The sequence below is a fragment of the Cicer arietinum genome, chromosome 6 (assembly GCF_000331145.2).
Source record: "Cicer arietinum cultivar CDC Frontier isolate Library 1 chromosome 6, Cicar.CDCFrontier_v2.0, whole genome shotgun sequence".
Classification (NCBI taxonomy): domain Eukaryota; kingdom Viridiplantae; phylum Streptophyta; class Magnoliopsida; order Fabales; family Fabaceae; genus Cicer; species Cicer arietinum.
In genome coordinates this window covers 61,218,242-61,240,392 of record NC_021165.2, presented here as the reverse complement: position 1 = coordinate 61,240,392, position 22,151 = coordinate 61,218,242, and the positions used below count along the sequence as shown (strand labels likewise).

The 22,151-nt window shown below is 31.7% G+C and overlaps 3 protein-coding genes across 3 annotated transcripts; 2 read left to right on the top strand and 1 right to left on the bottom strand.

The window, feature by feature from the left end:
- The first annotated feature begins 7,776 nt into the window (after nucleotides 1-7,776).
- LOC140920816 (uncharacterized) lies at nucleotides 7,777-8,271 on the top strand. The gene has a single exon (XM_073369657.1). It carries the CDS (start codon nucleotides 7,777-7,779, stop codon nucleotides 8,269-8,271), a length of 495 nt encoding a protein of 164 aa, XP_073225758.1.
- Nucleotides 8,272-8,611: 340 nt separating this feature from the next.
- On the top strand, nucleotides 8,612-9,880 carry LOC140920815 (PKS-NRPS hybrid synthetase cheA-like). The gene has a single exon (XM_073369656.1). It carries the CDS (start codon nucleotides 8,612-8,614, stop codon nucleotides 9,878-9,880), a length of 1,269 nt encoding a protein of 422 aa, XP_073225757.1.
- Nucleotides 9,881-15,471: 5,591 nt separating this feature from the next.
- On the bottom strand, nucleotides 15,472-18,906 carry LOC101498526 (uncharacterized). Its single transcript, XM_004506217.4, has 2 exons — nucleotides 18,490-18,906; nucleotides 15,472-16,054 (listed from the first exon to the last, which is right to left on the bottom strand). The coding sequence occupies exons 1-2, from the start codon at nucleotides 18,770-18,772 to the stop codon at nucleotides 15,672-15,674; spliced, it is 666 nt and encodes a 221-aa protein (XP_004506274.1). The 5' UTR covers nucleotides 18,773-18,906; the 3' UTR covers nucleotides 15,472-15,671.
- Nucleotides 18,907-22,151: the final 3,245 nt, after the last annotated feature.

Genomic DNA, 22,151 nt, shown 5'->3' with positions numbered 1-22,151 from the left:
TTCGACTCTCTATACACAATTTTACCAAAATTTATCACAAGTGTTTAGCAAGAGTTATAAATTTATCACTCAAATCCTAGAATATCATCAAACTACCATAGGTTTGAAAAAATTCTAGTTAGCACTCACAATGCAACAAACACATACACTTTTCAAGAACTTTCAGGTTGTAATGGGGTTTAGGTAAGGGTAGGACATTTTGATATATTAGGTTTTACTATTTTGTGTTAGGTACACAGTTTCAAATTATACTACCTCTTTTTTTTTCTCCACATTTTCATTGTGGAGATTCACAAGCATTGGCAAAAGAACAAAGAAGATGTTATTTATCAAAGTACATGTTAAAATAATATTGGGATCTGCAACAAGAATTAACCAACAAAATAGAAAATTAACAATTGCATGAGAAAAAACGAAAACAAAGAGCGTTCTTGGTTTTCTGCTAAAAACGGAGAACGTTCTTGAACAGAACTAAGAACCAGAAATGGACATTGTTTATCGTTCTCCTTTCTGCAGTTTTGAAAACCAATTTTCAAAATCAAAGTAAACAAAAATTAAAGAAAGATAAGAGAAGAATAACGCTCAGATTTACGTGTTCAGTCTCAATTGATGAGATATATGTCATGGGCAAGCAAGCAAGACAATTCACTATTGTTAATTGAACTTTACAAGATTAAGGCATTCTCAAGATTGATCTCCTAGTATCTATCAATGTTTCTGAACCAGCAATACTAGTTTTTTTCCTCAATCTTTCTTTTTCTTATCCCTTAATCTTCTCTCTGATTTCCTATGAATCATGAATTGCATATCCCTCTCTCTTTCTCAGCAATCACTTCTACAACAACTCTTAACAACTTGCATTTACAATTATAGTATATAAAGGCACATTGTTTAACTAACTATAACAACTTTTGTCATAACTAATTGAGTTATAATAATAACTAACTCCAAGTTGTTGTTGATTTGAGGTATATTTCCACAATTCTCCACCTTGACTCAATATCAGAATAATTCAATCATTGTCTTTGTTACCATGTATCAGCTTTATGCTTTACAGAAAATAATCTATTTGAAACATATCTTCACAATTCTCTACCTTGACTCAATATCAGAATAATTCATTTATAGCCTTTTCTTATCAGGAACATCCCAAGACATATTTTGATCTTGAGTTGGATCTATTCTTATTTCCATTTGATCCTATTTTAGCAGTTATTTCTCTAATTACATTTAGACTTTCAACATGACTATCATTCTTTGTGGTTCCAACCATTGTTGCTCCCTTTCCCACAAACGACGCCAATTGTTAAAACAATATTGTGATCTGCAACATGAATTAACCAACAAAATAGAAAACTAACAATTGGAGAGAAAAAAACGAAAACAGAGAACGTTCTTGGTTTTCAGCTAAAAACAGAGAACGTTCTTGAATAGAACTGAAAATCAGAAAACGGAGATTGTTTATCATTCTCCTTTCGACAGTTTTGAAAACCAGTTTTCAAAAAAAAAAGTAAAAGAAAATTAACGAAAGATAAGAGAAGAATAACACCCAGATTTATGTGTTCAATCTCAATTGATGAGACCTACGTCACGGACAAGCAAGCAAGACAATTCACTATTTTTATTTGAACTTTACAAGATTAAGGTCTTCTCAAGATTGATCTCCTAGTATCTATCATTGTTTCTGAACTAGCAATACTAGCCTTTTCTCTCAATCTCTCTTTTTCTTCTCCCTTAATCTTCTCTCCGATTTCCTATGAATCATGAATTGCATATCCCTCTCTCTTTCTCAGCAATCACTACTACAACAACTCTCAACAACTTGCATTTACAATTATAGTATTTAAAGACACATTGCTTAACTAGCTATAACAACTTTTGTCATAACTAATTCAGTTATAACAATAACTAACTCCAAGTTGTTGTTGATTTGAGGCTTATTTCCACAGTACACAAACTAATAAAAAAGTTATTATTTTTCATTTTATTATTTTTTTATTATTTTTTTTAGAACCACTACTTCAAATTTAAAAAGTTGATATCCCATGAGCAACCCGAAACTTAGAACTTTATCAAGACGAGACAAAAGTTTTCCTACCGAACTCAAAGTAAGGTCATTGAATTAAAGTGAAGTCTGTGACTTGTAATGTGGCTAGAAACCAAAAGAAAAAGGCAAGGCTCAAAAGGGCTAGCAATGGATAAATTTTTTACAAGGTAGTTAGAAAGGCTCAAACGATCAAACAAAATTGTGTTAGTGTATGCATAAATCACAAGGGATGCAAGTCAGAATTAGTGCAAGTTGTGGAGGAATAACACATGTCTAGATAATCACACAATAAAGAATTAAAGTGTATATGTCTGAAAGCTCACAACTAAGATAATAAGAGAGAGTATGAATTGTCAAAATCATGTCAAACATATCACAACAAGATTTATTAATTTTTTAAAAATAGAGAGTGAGACTTCCACAATCAAAGAGTAATCAATAATGCATACGTTAGTGAAACTCAACGAATTGAGCAATGATGTGAGCAAATAAATAGAATTTAAATTTCAAATACCAACTTCAAGTTGTTAAAAAAATTTCATCATAGTGCACATTTACACACAATTAAAATGAAACAAATTAAAAAAAAAAATATTGCAAAAATAAAAGTTACATCTACCTATGGGTTGCCTCCCACGAAGCACTTCTTTATGGTTATTAGTTTGACGCCTCAACCATTTTAAAGGTGACATATAAGATAGAAATCATCTTTCTTATTGTTTTTGTTTAGTAGAAATTCCATTAACTTGATAAATACATGATGTTGTTTCCATCTCCTTTTCAATTGGACATTGATGAACAAGGCATAGATTGAATCTCGAACTTCATCAATCTCTTCTTTTTTTTCTTTTCCTTTTTCTTGTTTTCCTCTTGCTTATCTTGTTTTACCACAACAATAAAGTCATCTTCAATCTTCAAATTCTCCTTCATCTTCTCAAACTCAACCACTTGGTCAAATAAGCTCTCATATTGAATTTCAAATCTTTCAATTGAAACCATGTTATTCTTCTTGAATTCAACAAAAACATCATTGATGTGAAATTCCTTGTCATCTAATTCTTTGGATATAATTCTATGAGGTAGAGTTTGTTCTCAATTGATCTTTTTCATGTAACACTCATCGTCTTCTGCTTCTATTACCAATATATCTTCATATTCTAGTGGTGTGACATAGTAATCCAAACAAGTTCATTCCTATGTCTTTCGATGCAAAATTCACACCAAAGAGACCGCATCTGAGGGTAATCTTTTAAAAATGCATTTCTCAAGATTTGTTCATCAATTATGTGTAATTCAGTAGATATAAGACAAGTATCATACTATTTCAATAATTGTAGTAGAATACCATCATTACAATCTTCCATGCTCTACACCGAATAATTATCTCAAACAAATAAGAGGCAAACCACTAGCACACGATATTAGCAAGCTCAACAAATAACAATAGAAAATAAAAGAAAAACTGTTTTTTTCTTTAAATTAAAAATAAAAGAAAAACAAAAAATTTATTGCAAAGCAAAATATTCCAATTAAGTAAATAAACTATAACTCAATAATGATATGGTAGTCCCTAGCAACAGCTCCAAAAACTTGATAGCGTTTCAGCAAGTGTATTGAATTGTTGCAAATAATAATTAAAACGATAGTAGGGAGGTCGAACTCAAGGATTGTGTTATACTATCGAACTATGTTTAATTACTAAAATTAAACAAAAAGTGTTTCATTTTATTTTAATAATATTTGAAACTAACAAGAATAATGGAATTGAACTTTTCTAATAAAAAAAATATCAGCGATGAACTTCACTTCGAATCCAACCTTGGGTTCTAATTTTATCCTAGTTACTAGATTCCTTTATTGAACTGTTACTGAATTTTCTTTATTATTCTTACCCTAATTCTTAATGATATAACCTTTAATTCCAAAGTAAGCCCAAATTCCTTAGCCTCTGCAAATAATTCAGTTGGTTTCATGATTTGCATCTATCTTTAGACTACAATATCATGAATTTCTCATCTCAAGTATTCATAAAGTCCACTTCCGTTTCAAAATACGAATAGTAAAATAGTTTAAAGTTGATCCCGCAATAAAAAGGGTTAAGCACATAGATGAGAAACATAATTCAATAAAATCATTCGTATAACTAGAAATCAAATAAGACAAATAAGAATTTCATCTTATTCCACTCATCCTTAACAAATAAGATTTAGTTACTCATGACAAAGATACAAAAGATATAGATCAAAGAAGAATTACAAGAAAGATTCATGAATAATTTTTTAGAAAAATCTTTCAATGAGGTTACAACCAACCCCCTCTAAGTTTCTCTACTAGGACGCAAGTCTCCAAACTGCAAAATAGCCAAAAAAGATTCCTAGAAATTTAGAAAAGCGTATTTTTATGCATTATGCAGCACGTCATGGGTCCCAAAGCGTGTCTGGGGTGCTCCTCACTCCTAGGAAGATGTCAAATGTCAAAATACTATAGAAATGCGCTCCAGGCGCAAGCATTTGTGCTCCAGCGCACAACATCTGTTGTTTGACTTTTAATGCATTTTGCTTCTCTCTTGAGTCCAAATTTGGTTTTAGTATCTTCATGAAAGTTGTAGTTATGGATCTTAGCTTTCATTTGAACTTGATTTGACTCCAATTGGAAATATACCACTCCAGATATGAGTGACATACTCTACATAGATCATGTTGATTTCTCACCAAAAATTTAGCACTGCACTAAAACAATGAAACAACACAAAACTACAAAAAATCTCTACTTAATCAAGAAAATAAGAACATAAATATTTCATTAACTTCAAGAACTAAAATAGAAAAACATATCAAATAACTTCATAAATTAACTAGTGATTAAAGATAAATAACACTAAAAATAATGAAAAATATGCATGTGATGAAAAGTTATCAGCATGAAATAAGTAATGATGACAATCATATAAGGCATAATAGAGCTAAATCTAAGCAACATAATTATACTCATAAAGGGATTATTAATGTGGAGGACACTCAAAATGGTAGTGGTGCAAATAATAAAGGACATGATCAACTCATCGAACAACCTAATGAAAATATGGAAGACGCAGGGCAAGCTGCTACACATGCAAACAAACACTTGGAATATGTGGAAGATAATGTGAAAAACTATGAAGTTGCTAATTCTACTCATGAACATCAGAATACCGATAATGAACATCACCTAGAAAAGACCAAGATGAGCATCATGAGCTAGAAAACACTATGAACGATTTATCCTCTTTACAGCTCATTTACTGCAGTGAATCTGAATTGTGAACGATTATTCCTCTTTACAGCTCATTTAAAAGGTAACGAGTAACCACATTCTTCCTAATCTATTATATATATTAAAATAGGCTCTCACATAAACATCATATAATATTGTGTTGTATCATTCAAATATTGTTACCTCAACAAAAATCTTACGTGTCACATCTAAAAGGTATTTCCTCTTCAATCTCTTTATTATTCAACTTTTATTTTGCTTTAACATACATTTTACTGTTATTATTATTATTATTATTATTATTATTATTATTATTATTTAGCATCTAATATTATGTATAATTATTAGTGTGTCATATGTTACAAACTAAAGTAAAATCAATATTATGTATAACTATTAATGTATCATGAGTTACAAATTAAAGTACAATTAATATATAAGTTTTTTTTTTTTTGATGTATACTATTCTACTTCTTCAAACAATCTCTACAATTAGAGCTTTATTAAAAAAAAATTGAAACTTCAATATTTATTTTACCGTTATATTTTGCTAACTAAAACTCCAATATTTACTTTGCCGTTATATTTTACTTAATAACTTTTATTGCATTGCACTATTGTGCCTCCTCCAATTCTGAATTTTTAATCATTTAAATGGTCAATATTTTTTTTTTCTTGTAACTATTTTAACACGCTTTATGCAATTAACTTTTATATTGCAACCTTATGCTATTAACTTTTATATCACAGATTCGCCACTGCCACAAGAAAACATTCAATAAAGTTTTAACAACCCTACTTTATCAACTCAAAAGAAAATCTCTTTGCAACCAAATTATTTTCAAAGAAGTAGATATAGTTAGAAAATTCTTTTTTTTTTTTTTTGCACAAATAGCTTTTGAGTAAGTGGTATTTTGTAACATATTATACTTATTTGCTCAATTTTCTCAAAACCTTGTTTGTTCTTTAATCTCATGTACGACATGAAAGTATATTGACTCCTCAAAAGACAAAGAAGATTGTCTATAATTAGTTTTATATGAGTGTTACTATTGTGTCTTCGAAAAAAAAATTATTTACCATTTATAGCTAAAAGAATAATGTTTAATATTTAGATTAAAAAATTATTTTATTATTATTATTATTATTATTATTATTATTATTATTATTATTATTATTATTATTATTTAGCATCTAATATTATGTATAACTATTAATGTGTCATAAGTTACAAGTTAAAGTAAAATCAATATTATGTATAACGATTAATGTATCATGAGTTACAAAATAAAGTATAATCAATATATAAGTTTTTTCTTTTTTACGTATACTATTCTACTTCTTCAAACAATCTCTACAATTAGTGTTTTATTAAAAACAAAACTGAAACTCCGATATTTACTTTGTCGTTATATTTTGCTAACTGAAACTCCAATATTTACTTTGCGTTATATTTTGCTTAAGAACTCTTATTATTGCATTGCACTATTGTGGTTCCTCCAATTCTGAATTTGTAATCGTTTAAATGGTCAAAAAAATATCTTGTAAATATTTTAACACGCCTTATGAAATTAACTTTTATATCGCCACCTTATACTATTAACTTTTACAATATTGCTACCTGCACCCCTCACATTACTACCCACACCCCTCAAATTTCTAAAAAAACCAAAATACCCAAAATGCCCTTTGATATTTATAATATTTTTTATAATTTTACTAACTCATAATTCACATTCATCATCATTTATCATATCTTCTAACTCACATATAAAAAAATTACCATACCTCATCAACCATAACTCATAATCATTCAAGACTCACATCACTCATTCATAACCTACAGCCCATCAGTTTCCTCATCACATTGTGGTTAAAGTGACCTAAAAAGGTATATTTGTTGGTCTGTTTGTGAGATCGATTTTTTTCTTCTAAATTTGGGGATTGTACGTGAACTCAATTCACGTACATTGTGTTGTTACGTGAACTGAATTCACGTATGTTAAAAAAAAAGTAAATATCTCAGAATGTACGCAATCTTAATTCACGTAAACGTACGTGGTTTAAGATTGCGTAATTAATGGAGTTTGAAAATTCAACATCTTAGTATGTACGCAATCTTAATTCATGTACGTTTACGTGAATTTAGATTGAATATTAAACTATTTACGTGAACTCAACTTCACGTAAGTTTACGTGAACTAAGTTCACGTGCAATCTTAATTCACGTATGTTTACATGAATTAAGATTGTGTAATCAATGAAGATTGAAAATTAAACCATTTACGTGAACTCAAATTCACGTAAGTTTACGTGAACTAAGTTCGCGTACGTTTTACGTAAACGTACGTGAGCTCAGTTCACGTAAGCTTACGTGAAGTTGAGTTCATGTAAATGTTAAGCAAAATCCTAAAGAAAAAAAATCCTTTCTTCTAGATGTAGATAAATGGACCAAGGGGGGAGACAACAGTGACGAAATGTATGAAGGTTTGGAACCAGATTTTGAGGATATGGATGACGGTTTGGAATGTGATTTCGACGAAATGTATGATGATTTTGATGCAATGAATGGTGCTACGAACAACAGAGGTGAACTTGTTATGGTTGATTTGACTGATGTTTTTAGCACCGACATGATGTTTGATACGCGAGATTGTTTATTGAAATGGGATAGAAATGTTGGAAAGAAAAATGGAATTGTTGTCATTTTTAGATTCGAAACTGCGACAGCACGACCAAGAACAAAGACAAAATTAATTCTTGGTTGTGAAAGAAGATGTAAATATAGACCTTGGAAAAATCCTAAACCTACGAGGAGTACTTGGAGTAGAAAATATGAATGTTCATTTAGATTGAGATGTGCACCATCAAGTGTTAGTGATGGATGGTATCTGCATGTAATATGTGGTGTCCATAACCACGAATTGGTCAAAAAACTGACTGGTCATGCTTTCTTAGGTCGATTGTCTTAGGAAGAGAAAGTTGTACTTGGTGATATGGCGAATAATATGATCGAATCAAGAAACATATTGATGACATTATAGGATCATAATGTTACAAGTTTGACGACAATAAAACAAGTTTACAATACACGTCAAGCATATCATTCATCACTTAGAGGTAATAGAACAAAAATGCAACATTTTTTGACATTGATGGAACACGACAAATATGTCTATCGATATAGGAAGGTAAAGGGTTCAGATGAGTTGAAGGACATATTTTGTGGTCATCCAAACGATATCACTCTTTTAAATAATTTTCACATAATATTTGATTATGGATAGCACATACAAGACATGTAGGTATTGAATGCCATTACTTGAAATTATTGGTATTACATCTACTGAAATGATATTTTGTGTGAGATTTGTGTATCTAAAGTCTGAGTGTGCTGATAATTTTACGTGGGCACTACAAATGTTGAAAGAAGATATTACAGGTGGTGAAGTTGAAGTAATTGTTACTGATAGATATCTTGCTTTGATGAACGCAGTTGAATATGTTTTTCCAAAAGCAGACAATTTATTATGCTTGTTTCATATATGCAAAAATGTCAAAGCAAAGTGCAAGATGACTGTTTTTCCCAAAAAGAAGCAGGTGCAAATAATGGGGGCATGGGAGGCTCTTGTTTACAGTTATGATGAGGCTCAGTACTACATGAATTTGGCTAACTTTGAAGGAATTTGTAGTAGCTCTTCTATCTTTAATGATTATAAACATGACCAGTGGTTAATTCCTCACAAGGAAAGATTTGTTGAGACGTGGACAAATAGAGTTATGCATTTTGGGAACACTACAACACAAAGGGTTGAGTCGGTGCACTGGAGTTTGAAAAGAATATTACAAGATAGCATTGGTGATATATGCAATGTTTGGGAAACCATCAATAGTATGATTGTATTACAACACAGTGAGATAATAGCATCATTTGAAAATAGCATAATTCAAAAGGTTCATCGACATAGTAACAGATTGTACGCCAATTTGCATGGTGTTGTATCCAAAAATGCAATAGATCATATTGCGGCAGAGTTTGATCGCATGAAGTATGTAGGTATAGATAAGTTTGAATGTCGTTGCACAGTTAGGAGAACACATGGTCTACCTTGTGCATGTGAAATAGCAAGGTATAATATGATATCTCGTTCCATTCCGTTAGACGTTATTTATGTTAGGTGGACTAAATTAATTTTTCATGATGATGGATCGGGTAAACCTTCAGAATTATCTATGAAACATGAAATAGAAGTGATAGTGAAAAAGTTTGATGAACTTGATGTACTTGGAAAAATTGCACTTAAAGGTAAATTACGTGAGATTGCATATCCATCGACTTCGTCGATGTGTCCACTTGTTGACAAGGTTAAAACAAAGGGTGCACCTAAAAAAGGAAAAAGTAACGTATCAAAAAGAAATAAATCAACCAAGTGTCATTCATCTTGGTGGGAGTATGTGGATGCAAGTGTTCGATGCAGTGGCACAAATACATGTAGTACTGTTACATCTAATAAAGTACAACAACCTCGATCATCAGTCAAAAAGCGCACACCTCGAACATCAGTCAGCAAGATTCAATAACCGAGAGTTCTTATCTTCAAAGATTGGTTGCCGGTTGAAATTCACAAATTCATATATGACATTATTGACGTGGGAAAGGATGGTAATTGTGGATATCATGCAGTTGCAGTTTTACTTGGAATGGGTGAGAACTCTTGGGCATTCGTCAAGAGTGTGTGGTAGAGCTTCAAGAGTTCATGTTTCATTACGAGATAATATATGGTTGACAAATTTTTGTTCAACAACCTATACACAATGTGTATGTTGAACAAGTTGCAACTTTGGATAATTGGATGACACTTCCATAAATGGGATATGTGATTGCTTCGAAATTTAACTTGGTTTTCGTTGCATTATCACTTAACCAATCACAAACATTTTTTCCACTTAGAAGTCACCACCAACACCTATTTCAGATAATCGTATGATAGTTATTCCATTTGTTAATAACTGTCATTTTGTGCAGGTATTTCATTTTTCTACTTAGAACTGTCATTTTAACCGTTAATGTCATATTTAATAAATTATAAATTATTGATTTTAACAGGTTTACTTAAAGTCAAATTCTTCTATACCACCTGCAAGTAGTTTGTGGAGAATATATTGCACAGAAGAAGCACGTTAGTGGGAATTTATTTACAATGAACGCATTCAACATTGGTTGAAGATATTTCCATGCAGTATAGATGAATATGTTGTAAATTGAAAAGTAAACAAGATGAATATATTGTAAACTTATTGTGATATTTAACTTAATATTGTAAACATATTGGATTAATATATTGTATGAATTAAATTAAAAATATTGCGATTGTTATCAGTTGTCAAATCAGTACTTCACAAAATATTCCAAATATTACATACCCAAATATTAAATTTCCAAAACAAAAGTACCAAAATATATCATATTCCAAAAGTACCCGAATATTACATATCCAAAATATATCAAAATTTTCTAAATAAATCCTAAGACTGTCTATTTCTCCTACAATATGGTATTATGTTAGTCCAATCTTTATCTTCCCTCCTCTGACTTCGCAGCATCAAAATTAACTCATTAACAAGTGGCATGCCATCAGGTAATATCAGTTGTTGACCAATAAGTTCATCAACAATTTGTATTGTTCGACGCTGCAATAAAAAAATAAATTAAATATGAATAGTTAAAATAAATTAAATATGACTAGTAAAAATAAAATATGACTAAATAAAATATGAATAATAAATATACTATTATGTCAATTGTGTCATCTGCGGGATCGACACCCTCAGTTGCATGAGTGGCATCATCATCTGCATGATTAGTAGGTTGTGTATCACCTGCATGAGCGGCAGGTTCTTCATAGACTGGTTCTCTACGAATGATGTATGGATGAGAAATTTTGCAAAACTAGTCCATGTAATCATTCGAGAAAACTACATGTCCATGCACAACTGCGCCATCATCCACTACATGTGCAGCGTATTGTGTAAACATAATATCCATTTCATATGGTGTGGTCGTCTGACCCACTACCTCTAAAGGTGAGTCATGAATGGTTTGAACAGTACCGTGTTGCCGCAATACTCTGTCTCGCAGATGAGCATACATCTTCGGACCCAGCGTATCCACCCTCGAAATAAAGAAACATTTTCAAAAGGTCGCTTCAGTCGATGCTCCTCATATGGTGTCCAACTGACCTCATCAACATCAATCTCATCAAGAGTTTTCCTAAATGGAATAACCAAACCCTTATCCCCTTTAGCCTTCCATTTAAGTGCTCTAGGATAGTCTTCATCATAACTAGGAGAAATTCTACAACAATCTCTACATAATATAGGAAAATGCTCATAGACTCACGTCTGCACATATATAATAACATATCATTAGTTTAGAATCATTAATAATAGAAATTAGGCTAAATTACATTCGTGGTCCTTTAACTTAATTTCAGGTAACGTTTTAGTCCTTTATCTTTTTTTTTTTTCCGACTTGGTCCTTTATTTTAATTTTAAGTGACAATTTGATACTTTATGTTTTAAAATTTCAACAATGATATCCTTTTTTATACAAAAATTCAAAAAAAATTTCAATCAAAACTCATAAAATTAATTATATTATTCAATATAATACAAATTTCATCAAATTCGTAATGCAAATCTTCAAATAAACTCATATTTTCATACTTTATTTGATATTTTTAGGAATAAATGACTAAATCGGGAAAAAAAAGATAAAGGACTAAAACGTTACCTGAAATTAAGTTAAAGGACCACATATGTAATTTAGCCTAGAAATTATAAACACAATAAACAACCATACAGTTTACCTGTAAATGTGTCAGATCCTCTGAAACAGTTCTGGTTTGATGCATGCTGACTTCTCGAAGATTGTCATATAGGTAAGCAAGAGCAGCTGCACCCCATGCATACACCTATCAAGAATTAAGGTCTAGGAAGCACTCAAGATAGGCAACGCTAACTGCATAGGCACTTTTATCGTTGAACAATGTGCAACCGACCAAAACTTAAAGAAATGCTCTCGCAGCAATCTGTCAATGCTGATCACAACAGCGCTGATGGTATACCTCAAGTTACCAACTATATCGAACGGTGGTTGTCCGTGTGACATTAAATTTAGCATAAGCAACAACGTGACTAACTCCAAGAAGCTCTCCCAATATATATGCATTGTCATCCTTGTTAAATACATTAACACTGAAGAATGCACTAGTGATAGAGATATGCAGCTGAGAGGACACATCGTCCAAAGTAATCGTCATCTCTCTAATTGGGAGATGAAAGCTATTGGTGTCACGATGCCATCTCTCTACGAATGTAGAAATGATCCCTTTATCGATCATTTCGTAGCTGCATTTTAGCAAAGAATACAGTCTCGAGCTTTTAACCAGTTGCTTAACCTCTTCGCCTTCAATAACAGCTTCTTTTAATTTTTTTCCCGTTGCTAAACACCATTAATTCTCCGCGATCCTGAAATTAATTAAGTGAAAAAATAAAAGTTAAAAAAATATAATTTAACTTAATTTGATTGAGAAAATTATCACGTCATCCCGGAGTCAAGTCGCCACATGATCATCGAATGTCCTAAGGGCAGAACTATCAACCGGACCACAAGGATATCCATAATCCTGTAAAGGTTCATCTATGTCAGTTGGTTGGGCTTCAGGTTTGGATTCTTTCTGTTGTTGTTGTACTCGTCGTCGTTGTGCCCGTGCAGAAGCAGTTGGCCTAACACGACGACCTTCCGCATTTGAAGTGCCCTCGTTAAGTTTAACACGACCCTCTCTATCAGTAAACATGGTGCGCACCATATCTGCAAAACAAAAATCATAATAAAAATCAAAACAATAACCCTACGTGAACTCAATGTCAAACACTTACGTGAACTCATTTTCAATCTTTAAATTGTACGTGAATTGAGTTCACGAACCATGTATGTGAAATGAGTTCACGAACCATGTATGTGAACTCAGTTCAAGTACCTAATATCATTACATATTACGTGAAATCAGATCACGTACACACTATATGAACTCATTTCACGAACATGGCTCATGAAGTGAGTTCACGTACGTTATTGAATTTTGAAAATTGATTCACGTACGTGAACTGAGTTCACGTACATTACTAAATTTTTGAAAATGAGTTTGCGTACGTGAACTGAGTTCACATACGTTTCTGGGTTTAGGACAACGAAAGTTTTCTTCATCCTCAAAAATAGAAACTTTTCTTTCAGTTTCCAGGCATTGCATGCATAAATTGAAACAACAAAACTCAAACAAAACAACAAAAATAAAGGTTGATGCTTACTTGATTCACAAAAGTGATGGTAACTTGATGAAGTTGGTTGATGATGATTGATGAAGATGGTTGATGATGATTGATGAAGATGTTGAAGATGGTTAATGATGATTGAAGAAAATGAAGAAGATGAAGAATGTGTTGAATGGAGATGATGAATATAGAATGAAGAGGAAGAAGATGAATTAGGTTAATGAAGAGGAAGATGATTGAAATAAAGGGAAGGTAATTTGGGAATTTTGATTATTTTTGTAACATTTAGGGGGGTGTGGGTAGTAATTGAGGGGGTGTGGGTAGTAATTGAGGGGGTGTTGGTAGCAAAATTGTAACTTTTATATCACATGTTCGCCACAATCTCTACAATTAGTGCTTTATTAAAAACAAAACTAAAACTCCAATATTTACTTTGTCGTTATTTTTTGCTTAATAACTCTTATTATTGCACTGCACAACTACTCTAATTCTGAATTTGTAATTGTTTAAATGATCAATTTTTTTTTTCTTGTAAATATTTTAACACGCCTTATGCAATTAACTTTTATATTGCAACCTTATGCTATTAACTTTTATATCGCAGGTTCGCCACTGCCACGATAAAACATTCAGCATACGTAAGTTTTCACAACCCCATTTTATCAACTCAAAAGGAAATCTCTTTGCAACCCAATTATTTTCAAAGAAGTAGATATAGTTGGAAAATTCTTTTTTTGCACAAATAGCTTTTGAGTAAGGGGTGTTTTGTAACATATTATACTTATTTGCTCATTTTTCTCAAAATCTTGATTGTTCTTAGTTATAGTATTGTTTTTGCAAACATATTTGATCTCATCTATGAAATGAAAGTGTATTGGCTCCACAAAAGACAAAGAAAATTGTCCATATTCAGCTTTATATGAGTATTATTATTGTGTCTTCGAGAGAAAATTATTTACCATTTATAGATAAAAGAATAATATTTAGATTAAAAAATTATTTGTTGTTTTTTACGAAGATGTTTTATGTTGGCAAATTTTTTTAAAAATACTATCAATTTTAAGTTTCTATTGTTTTACCTCTACTCAACTGTACAACGAGTTGTTTGTGAAAATTCTTAAGTTATGTTGTATAGAAGTCTCATACTCAAAATATTGGAATTTAGATTTGTCGTTTATTTGACAGGATTAGAATGAAATAAATATCAAATAACAAAATCATTTTTATATTTTTTTAACAATATTTTAACAATAAATTTAGATTTGACAACACACACAAAAAGCATAATTGGCCTAATTTTGATATAGATAATTACATATATTAATATTTATTAAAATACTTTAAAAATTTTATAATTTATGAATTTTGTTTGTAGGATGATCTTCACTATGGATTTTTAATACTAAATATATGAATTAGTTGCAATTATGTTCTGCAAAACATTTTATATATTCTCAAATGTGTTTATCAACTCATAATAATTACTCAACTAAACTCACTTGAAAAAAAATATTCTTCAAACAAAATGAATAAATTATATTATTTTTTAAATATTAAAATCTTATTCACAATACTACTAATGTGTTAAAGTCTATATATCTCACACAACAGATGGGTTGTATTCTAGTGGAGATTAAATTGTATTACCATACAATCATATTCGGAGTCTGTAAGAGAACACAATGGACGGTCGTATATCAAATATTCTCTACGGACTTCATATAAACAACAAATCAAATATATTTTGTCTAGATTTAAGTCAAATGTATTTGCAGATTTTCAAAGTTTACCCAATGATGCAGAGTTACATCAAAACTATGAATATTTCAAAATCAACCTAAGGCCATGACAATCAGTTCCTTTATAACAATATATATGAGCTAGCTGCTTAAATAACAATAAGTTTACTCAATCCGCATACCTGTTTTTAGAAGCTTAGAATTTACAACTGTGAACTCATTCAGCAAACATGTAAAACACTATAACAGAAGTTAAAACAAAGAAAAAACTGTTTTTGTCTAGATATTTTAATTAACCCTCATGTGCTCTTTTTGTTATCAAGATGCAAAGAGCTCTGATCCATCGTCTCCAACTGACTCCGAAGATTCTGATTGTCTTCCAAGAGACGATCGTATTCCATGAGGAACCCTTCGGATTGCTTTTTAAGAGCCTCTACTTCGGTATGTAATGTCTTTTCCTTATTTCCTTTTGACTCACATTCAGATTCAAGCATCTTAACTTTAGACTTCAATGTGGTAATTTCTTCGGCCAATGCTTTTTGCTCCTCTGTGTTTCCGTTTTTACCGTCCTCAAAACTTCGGGTTTGTTTCTTAACAGCTTCCATGGTCTTCCTGAGTAAACGAAGCTCTCTTATGTAGTGGTGCAATCTATCAATCATTAGAGAGAGGAACAGCATGAAACCTGCACACATTAAACACAAATTTGAGGACTACAACATCTATAAGAATGACAAAAAATTTGATAAAAAGAAGTTAGAGCAAAGAAACATCCAACTGGCATAATACATCTACTAAATTGAATGGCTCAAGTAGTTTTAAGAGAAAAAAAGAAAAAGACACTAATACTTGATTTATGCCAAAGTTGGATTATCAATCAGACATGGTGATGGAGAAATAGAGGATGTAAATCATAGAACTCAAGCTAGGTGGATACATTGAGAAAATGCTTCACGTCTTATCAGTGATCGAAAGGTGTCTCTAGAATTCATAAAACAAAATTTATCAAATAGCCATCATTAAGACTAACATTGCTTTACAGTAATGAATGTTTATAAAATGCCGATAAGAACCTAAACTGCATGTATCTGGGATGAAAAGTTGGTAGCGGACTAGGCATGTAAGAAAAGTGAGATTAGACATGCTAGAACTCGGTGTTGTCGATGGCAAAAGGCCAAAAATCTGCCATATAAACACGCCACTAAGGCCTATGGCGCTGCCATGACACGCATTCCTTCAAAAACTGCCTAGGCGGTTGTCAAAAAAATCCACCACGCCATTCCGCCATTTAACAAAAGTGATAGAACTTCACTTACAATGATTTGGCCATATGATTTGAAGACCAATGGAAGTCGCAATAAGAAAAGTTGATCACATGTAAGAAGGCCCGATAAATAGAGGTAGACAAAGGCCAAGGAAAACTCTAAGCGGAACCATTAAAAAAACTAGATCTAAATGACTTTTTCTATAACTTGAATTTTGACAAAACACAATGTTGCTGTTTATACTATGCAACTCACCTAGTGGAATATAGTTCTTGTTGGTTTCAGTATTTATGCCAAGAAAACAAAGCAATGCTGATCAAGCTAGTCAATGATATGAGTTATATATCACAAAGCTCTAGATTACCATAGTCACCACCATCAGTACATTATGCATATCTATAGTTTGGAATCATGACTGCAACCTAAATAAATAAGATGGGAAACCAAACTATATAGCAAGCTACTCAACAAATTCAAAACTTCATTATCTAAAAGGTTGTGATGAATCAATCAAATAATATCTATTTCAGTCACATAGAACAGAAGTGATATTGAAACACATGTTGTTTCTTCTTCCATTAGTTTGCTATAAATCAAACGCCACTTCAATCAAACAGTTACTATAAGCTTGGTAAGCATAGCCAATTAACCATAAAACATCAACTGCATTATCACATACGATCGGGAATGGTTAATGAAATAGGTGCAGGCAAAGGGATTGCTCATCTCAAACAAAAATACTAAGCAATCAATTATATGTGGCATGATGAAGAGTGACTTTTACTTCAGAGACAGCATCTCAAATCAAACATTCACGTGATCACATCCCCCCTCCTAAGACATCCACCATTCCCAACCAAAACAAAAGCCCATAGACATGAAAGTTTGAAACAAGCCACCAAATACTGAATCATTTGATGTTAATTGTTAAATCAGAATACCAACTGCATGAAGCCTATGTTTATCCTATATCATATAAGTCAAGTCAGGTAAGACCATTGTAGAACACCAAATAGCATTGAACAAAGAGGTCCCATTACTCCCTTATATCGAAAGAAATAAACATTAACTGGCAATGCAAAAAACACCGCATTTCTCAATTCATCTTCTACTGTGATCACATTCAGCATTTTCTTTTCTATGGATAATAAAAAAACATGCACAAAATTACTTGATTCACAAATCAAATTGTAGCTTAAGACTATCATGCTAATTAGTCCTCAAAGAAATTCCCCTTTTTAACTACAACAACAACAAAAACAAGCCTTATCCCACTAAGTAGGGTCAGCTATTATTTTTAATAATGGTGTTGTACTGGTAAAGCACTCTTAAAATTCAAAAATTGAAGTTCAAATAATAAAAATCAATAAATCAATTTGATCCCTGAAATTGTAGACCTGTATCACTATCATCAACCTAGTATCTCACATATCAATATTCTAAAATGATCTCTAAAATTACAAAATACTAATCAAGTTCGTCTATAATGACATGTTGCTAATATCATAGATGTGTCAAAAATACAATTGAAACTAAGTGAATAATTGTCAAGGATGCATATGACAGCAAATTACAGCAAAGGGATGAACTTAGATTAACATTTTGCTTTTCTATTTTATAAATCATTTTGAACTATCGATATACAAAAGGACAGTATTGATATGATCTTAAAAGGAACTAAATTAGGTATTTTCTTTAATCAAAATATTTTTTGATTATTTCCATCTAGAAATTAAACTTGAGTTTTCCGAACAACAACCCCATAATAATTTTATTCAAGGGAAACATATTTAAAACAAAAGTAAACATTTTTAACTAAAAAAAAACAATAAAAGAGTGAAATTGAAAAAAGTACCCATTAAAGAAGCTTCGAGCATGTGTTTAGACATAAGAACTTGATCAGTTGGATTAATTATACCAGCTTCAATTGTACGTTGCTGGATCTTAGCCATACTATAGAGACTAGAAGAAAGCACAACAACTAACGTTGCACCAACGGTTGTTACAACGATTGGTCCACGACCTCGTTTGACTCGATCCAAAGAAACTATGACTAGTTTTCTTAATGGGGTTTTGAAAACTAGGGTTAGAATCAAAAGCATTTCGATGAAAATTGCAGTGTAGAGTAGCTGCAACATTCTTCAATTTTTTGAATTATTTGAATCAGTATTCAGTATTAGAGAGAGAGAGAGAGAGAGAGAGAGAGAGAGAGAGAGAGAGAATTGAAAGAGAAGAGAAGTGAAGAAATGAGGAAAGCGTGTCGGTTCGGTCGAGTGCTTTGTGATGATTTAATAAAGTAGATGGACCCTAGGGGTATTTCATTTTTTTTTCTTTTCTAAATTTGATTTTTTCTTTTTCCTTTTTTTGATTAATTAAATTTGACTTTCCTTTTTTTCTTTTTGATAGATTAAATTTTATTTTTCTTTAGAAGTTTGGTTGTTGTTATTTTTTAATCGTAATAAGTTGAGTTATATGTTGAAATTTTGTTTGTCTTTAGAAAGTTTTGGTTGTTGTTATTTTTTTAATTGTAATAAGTTGAATTATATGTTCATCATTTATTTTTTATTTAAGAGTTTACCTCAAATGTATTATGGATGTAAAAATAATTTTACATCAACGGTTAATAAAAATCAAGATTTTGCTAATTATTTTATTTTATAACTGCAAAATAAATATAATTGTTAAATTTAAAAAATTTATTTGACATCAAATAAAATTAATTTAGATTGACATTATATCTTCTTTTTCTTATTTTAATGTGTTATTATTATGTAAATATTATGTAAAATTATTTTATATTGTCGAATGACTATTTGACTTATAATTCAATCTATGACATCAACAAAAACATGTTTAAAAACTTTCACTCATTGTTTGTCTGGAAATCAACATAGAGTTTCTTTTCATAATAATGGTCCTCATAGAAGGCAAAATATTTTTGATTTAGTCCATATTAATGTTTGTATGAAAGATAGTAGATCTCTTTGTGATACATCATATTTTGTTACTTTTATTGACGACCACTCTAGAAAAGTGTGGGCATTTTCTTTAAAATCTAAACTAGGTACTTGGAGTCTTCAAGCATTTTCATGCAAGTGTTGAAAGAGAAAAGGGAAGGAAATTGAAATGCGTTCGATCAGATAACAGTGATGAATATAGAGGTCTGTTTGAAGAGTATTGTAGAGAACATGAAATCGGGCTTGAGAAAATAGTTCCAAAGACACTTCAACATAACGGTGTTGCAGAGAGAATGAATCGTACGATTAATGGCAGAATCAGATGTATGTTTCTCATGCAAAATTATCGAAATCTTTTTGGGGTGAAGCAATGAAAACTGCAGTGGATTTGATCAATCTTTCTCCTTTTATTCTACTTGACGATGATGTTCCAAATAGAGTGGGGATAGGGAAATATGTCTTTTACCGTCATTTGAGAGTTTTTTGCCTGCAGATGTTTTGTTCATGTTCCAAGAGATGAGAGACCCAAGCTTGACAGTAAATTCAAATAGTATGTATTCATCGGGTATGGTGATGAAGAATTTGGTTATAGATTGTGTGATCCGGTTGACAAGAAAATTATTAGAAGTCGAGATATGATATTTCTTGAAGACCAGACTATTGAAGATTTTGATAAAGTTGAGAAATAGAAAATAAATTCTATAACTTAGATTGATGTTGCACCTAAGCCCCCTGTAGAAACTTTTGTTGATGGGGGAGATATACAAGTAGATGATGAGAATGTAATTGATGATCATGTACCTCACCGTGATAAGCAGGTTCCAGCTGAGCCATCAGTCGAGTTTGAGTTGAGAAGATCTACTAGAGAACGTCAACCTTATCAAAGATATTCTCCACATGAGTATGTGATGATCACTTATAGTGGATAGCTAGAGTATTATCAAGAAGCTATTACAAATGTTGATAAAGAAAATTAGTTGAAGGCCATGCAAGAAGAGATGAATTCATTGCATGAGAAACTTGCCTAAGGGAATCACTCAAGAACAAATGGATATACAAGATAAATGCAGAAGAGAATAGTTCTCAATCAAGATACAAATCAAGATTGGTTTCCAAAGATTTTAATCAGAGAAAAGGTATTGACTTTGATGATTTTTTTTCATGTGTGGTAAAGATATCCTTTATCCGAGTTGTGCTTGGGTTAGCAACTAGCTTGAACCTAGAAGTTGAACAACTTGATGTGAAAATTGAATTCCTTCATGGCGATTTGGAGGAAGAGATCTATATGGAGCAACTAGAGGGTTTCGAAGTCAAAGGTAAAGAGCAGCTTGTGTGTAAATTGAAGAAAATCTTGTATGGGCTCAAGCAAGCACCTCGACAATGGTATAAGAAATTTGATTCTTTCAGGAGAAACACGAGTATGGTAAAACTACTTCTGAAGATTGTGTGTTTGTGAAGAAATTATCTGATGTTGATTATATTATTCTCTTGTTATATGTGGATGACATGTTGAGTGTTGGTCATGACGCTAAGAAGATTCAATCTCAAAAGAAAAATTTGAACAAGTCTTTTGCAATGAAAGCCTTGGGTCCTGCAAAGCAAATTATGGTCATGAGAATCACTCATGATATAAAGAATAATAAATTGTGGTTGTCTCAACACAATTACATCGAGACAATGTTAGAGAGGTTCCACATGAGCAATTGCAAACCTGTTAGTACTCCAATTGCTACTCATTTCAAATTGAATTTTGATCAATGTCCTACAAGTGAGAAAGACAAAGAAGAGATGAAGAAGGTTCCTTATATGTCTGCAGTAGGTATTTTGATGTATGTTATGGTATGCACAAGGCTAGATATTGCTCATGCAGTTGGAGTTGTTAGTCGGTTTCTCTCTAATCCTAGTAAAGGTCATTGGCAAGCAGTGAAATGGATTCTCATATACCTCATAGGCACTTACAAAGTGTGTTTATGTTATGGCGGTGGTGAACCTGTGATGGATGGCTACACAGATGCACATATGACAGGTGATCTTGATTCTAGAAAATCTACTTCTGGTTATATGATGACGTTTGCAGCGGAGTTGTGTCTTGGAAATCAAGGTTACAAAATTTTGTTGCTTTATCCACAATTGAAGCCAAGTACATTGCACCAACTAAAGCTTCCGTAGAACTCTTGTGGATTAAGAAATTCCTACATGAGTTAAGTCTCAAGTAAGACAAGTTTATGTTATTCTGCAACAGTCAGGGTGCGATCCCTTTTAGCAAGAATTCGACTTTTCATGCAAAGTTGAAGCATATTGATGTGTGGTATCATTGGATACGAGATGCACTAAAAATGAAGTCATTTTTAATTGAGAATATTCATATTTATGAGAATGGTTCAGATATGATGACGAAGGTCGTGCCTGTGTCGAAGATGATATGTTGTACAAAGAATGCTAAACATGGTTGAGTAGTACATTTCCACTTGAGTCGTGAATTGGAGATTTGTTGGGTGGGCTCACTCTCTAAGTGGAACCCACCAATTTTACTATTTTATTATTATTATTATTATTATTA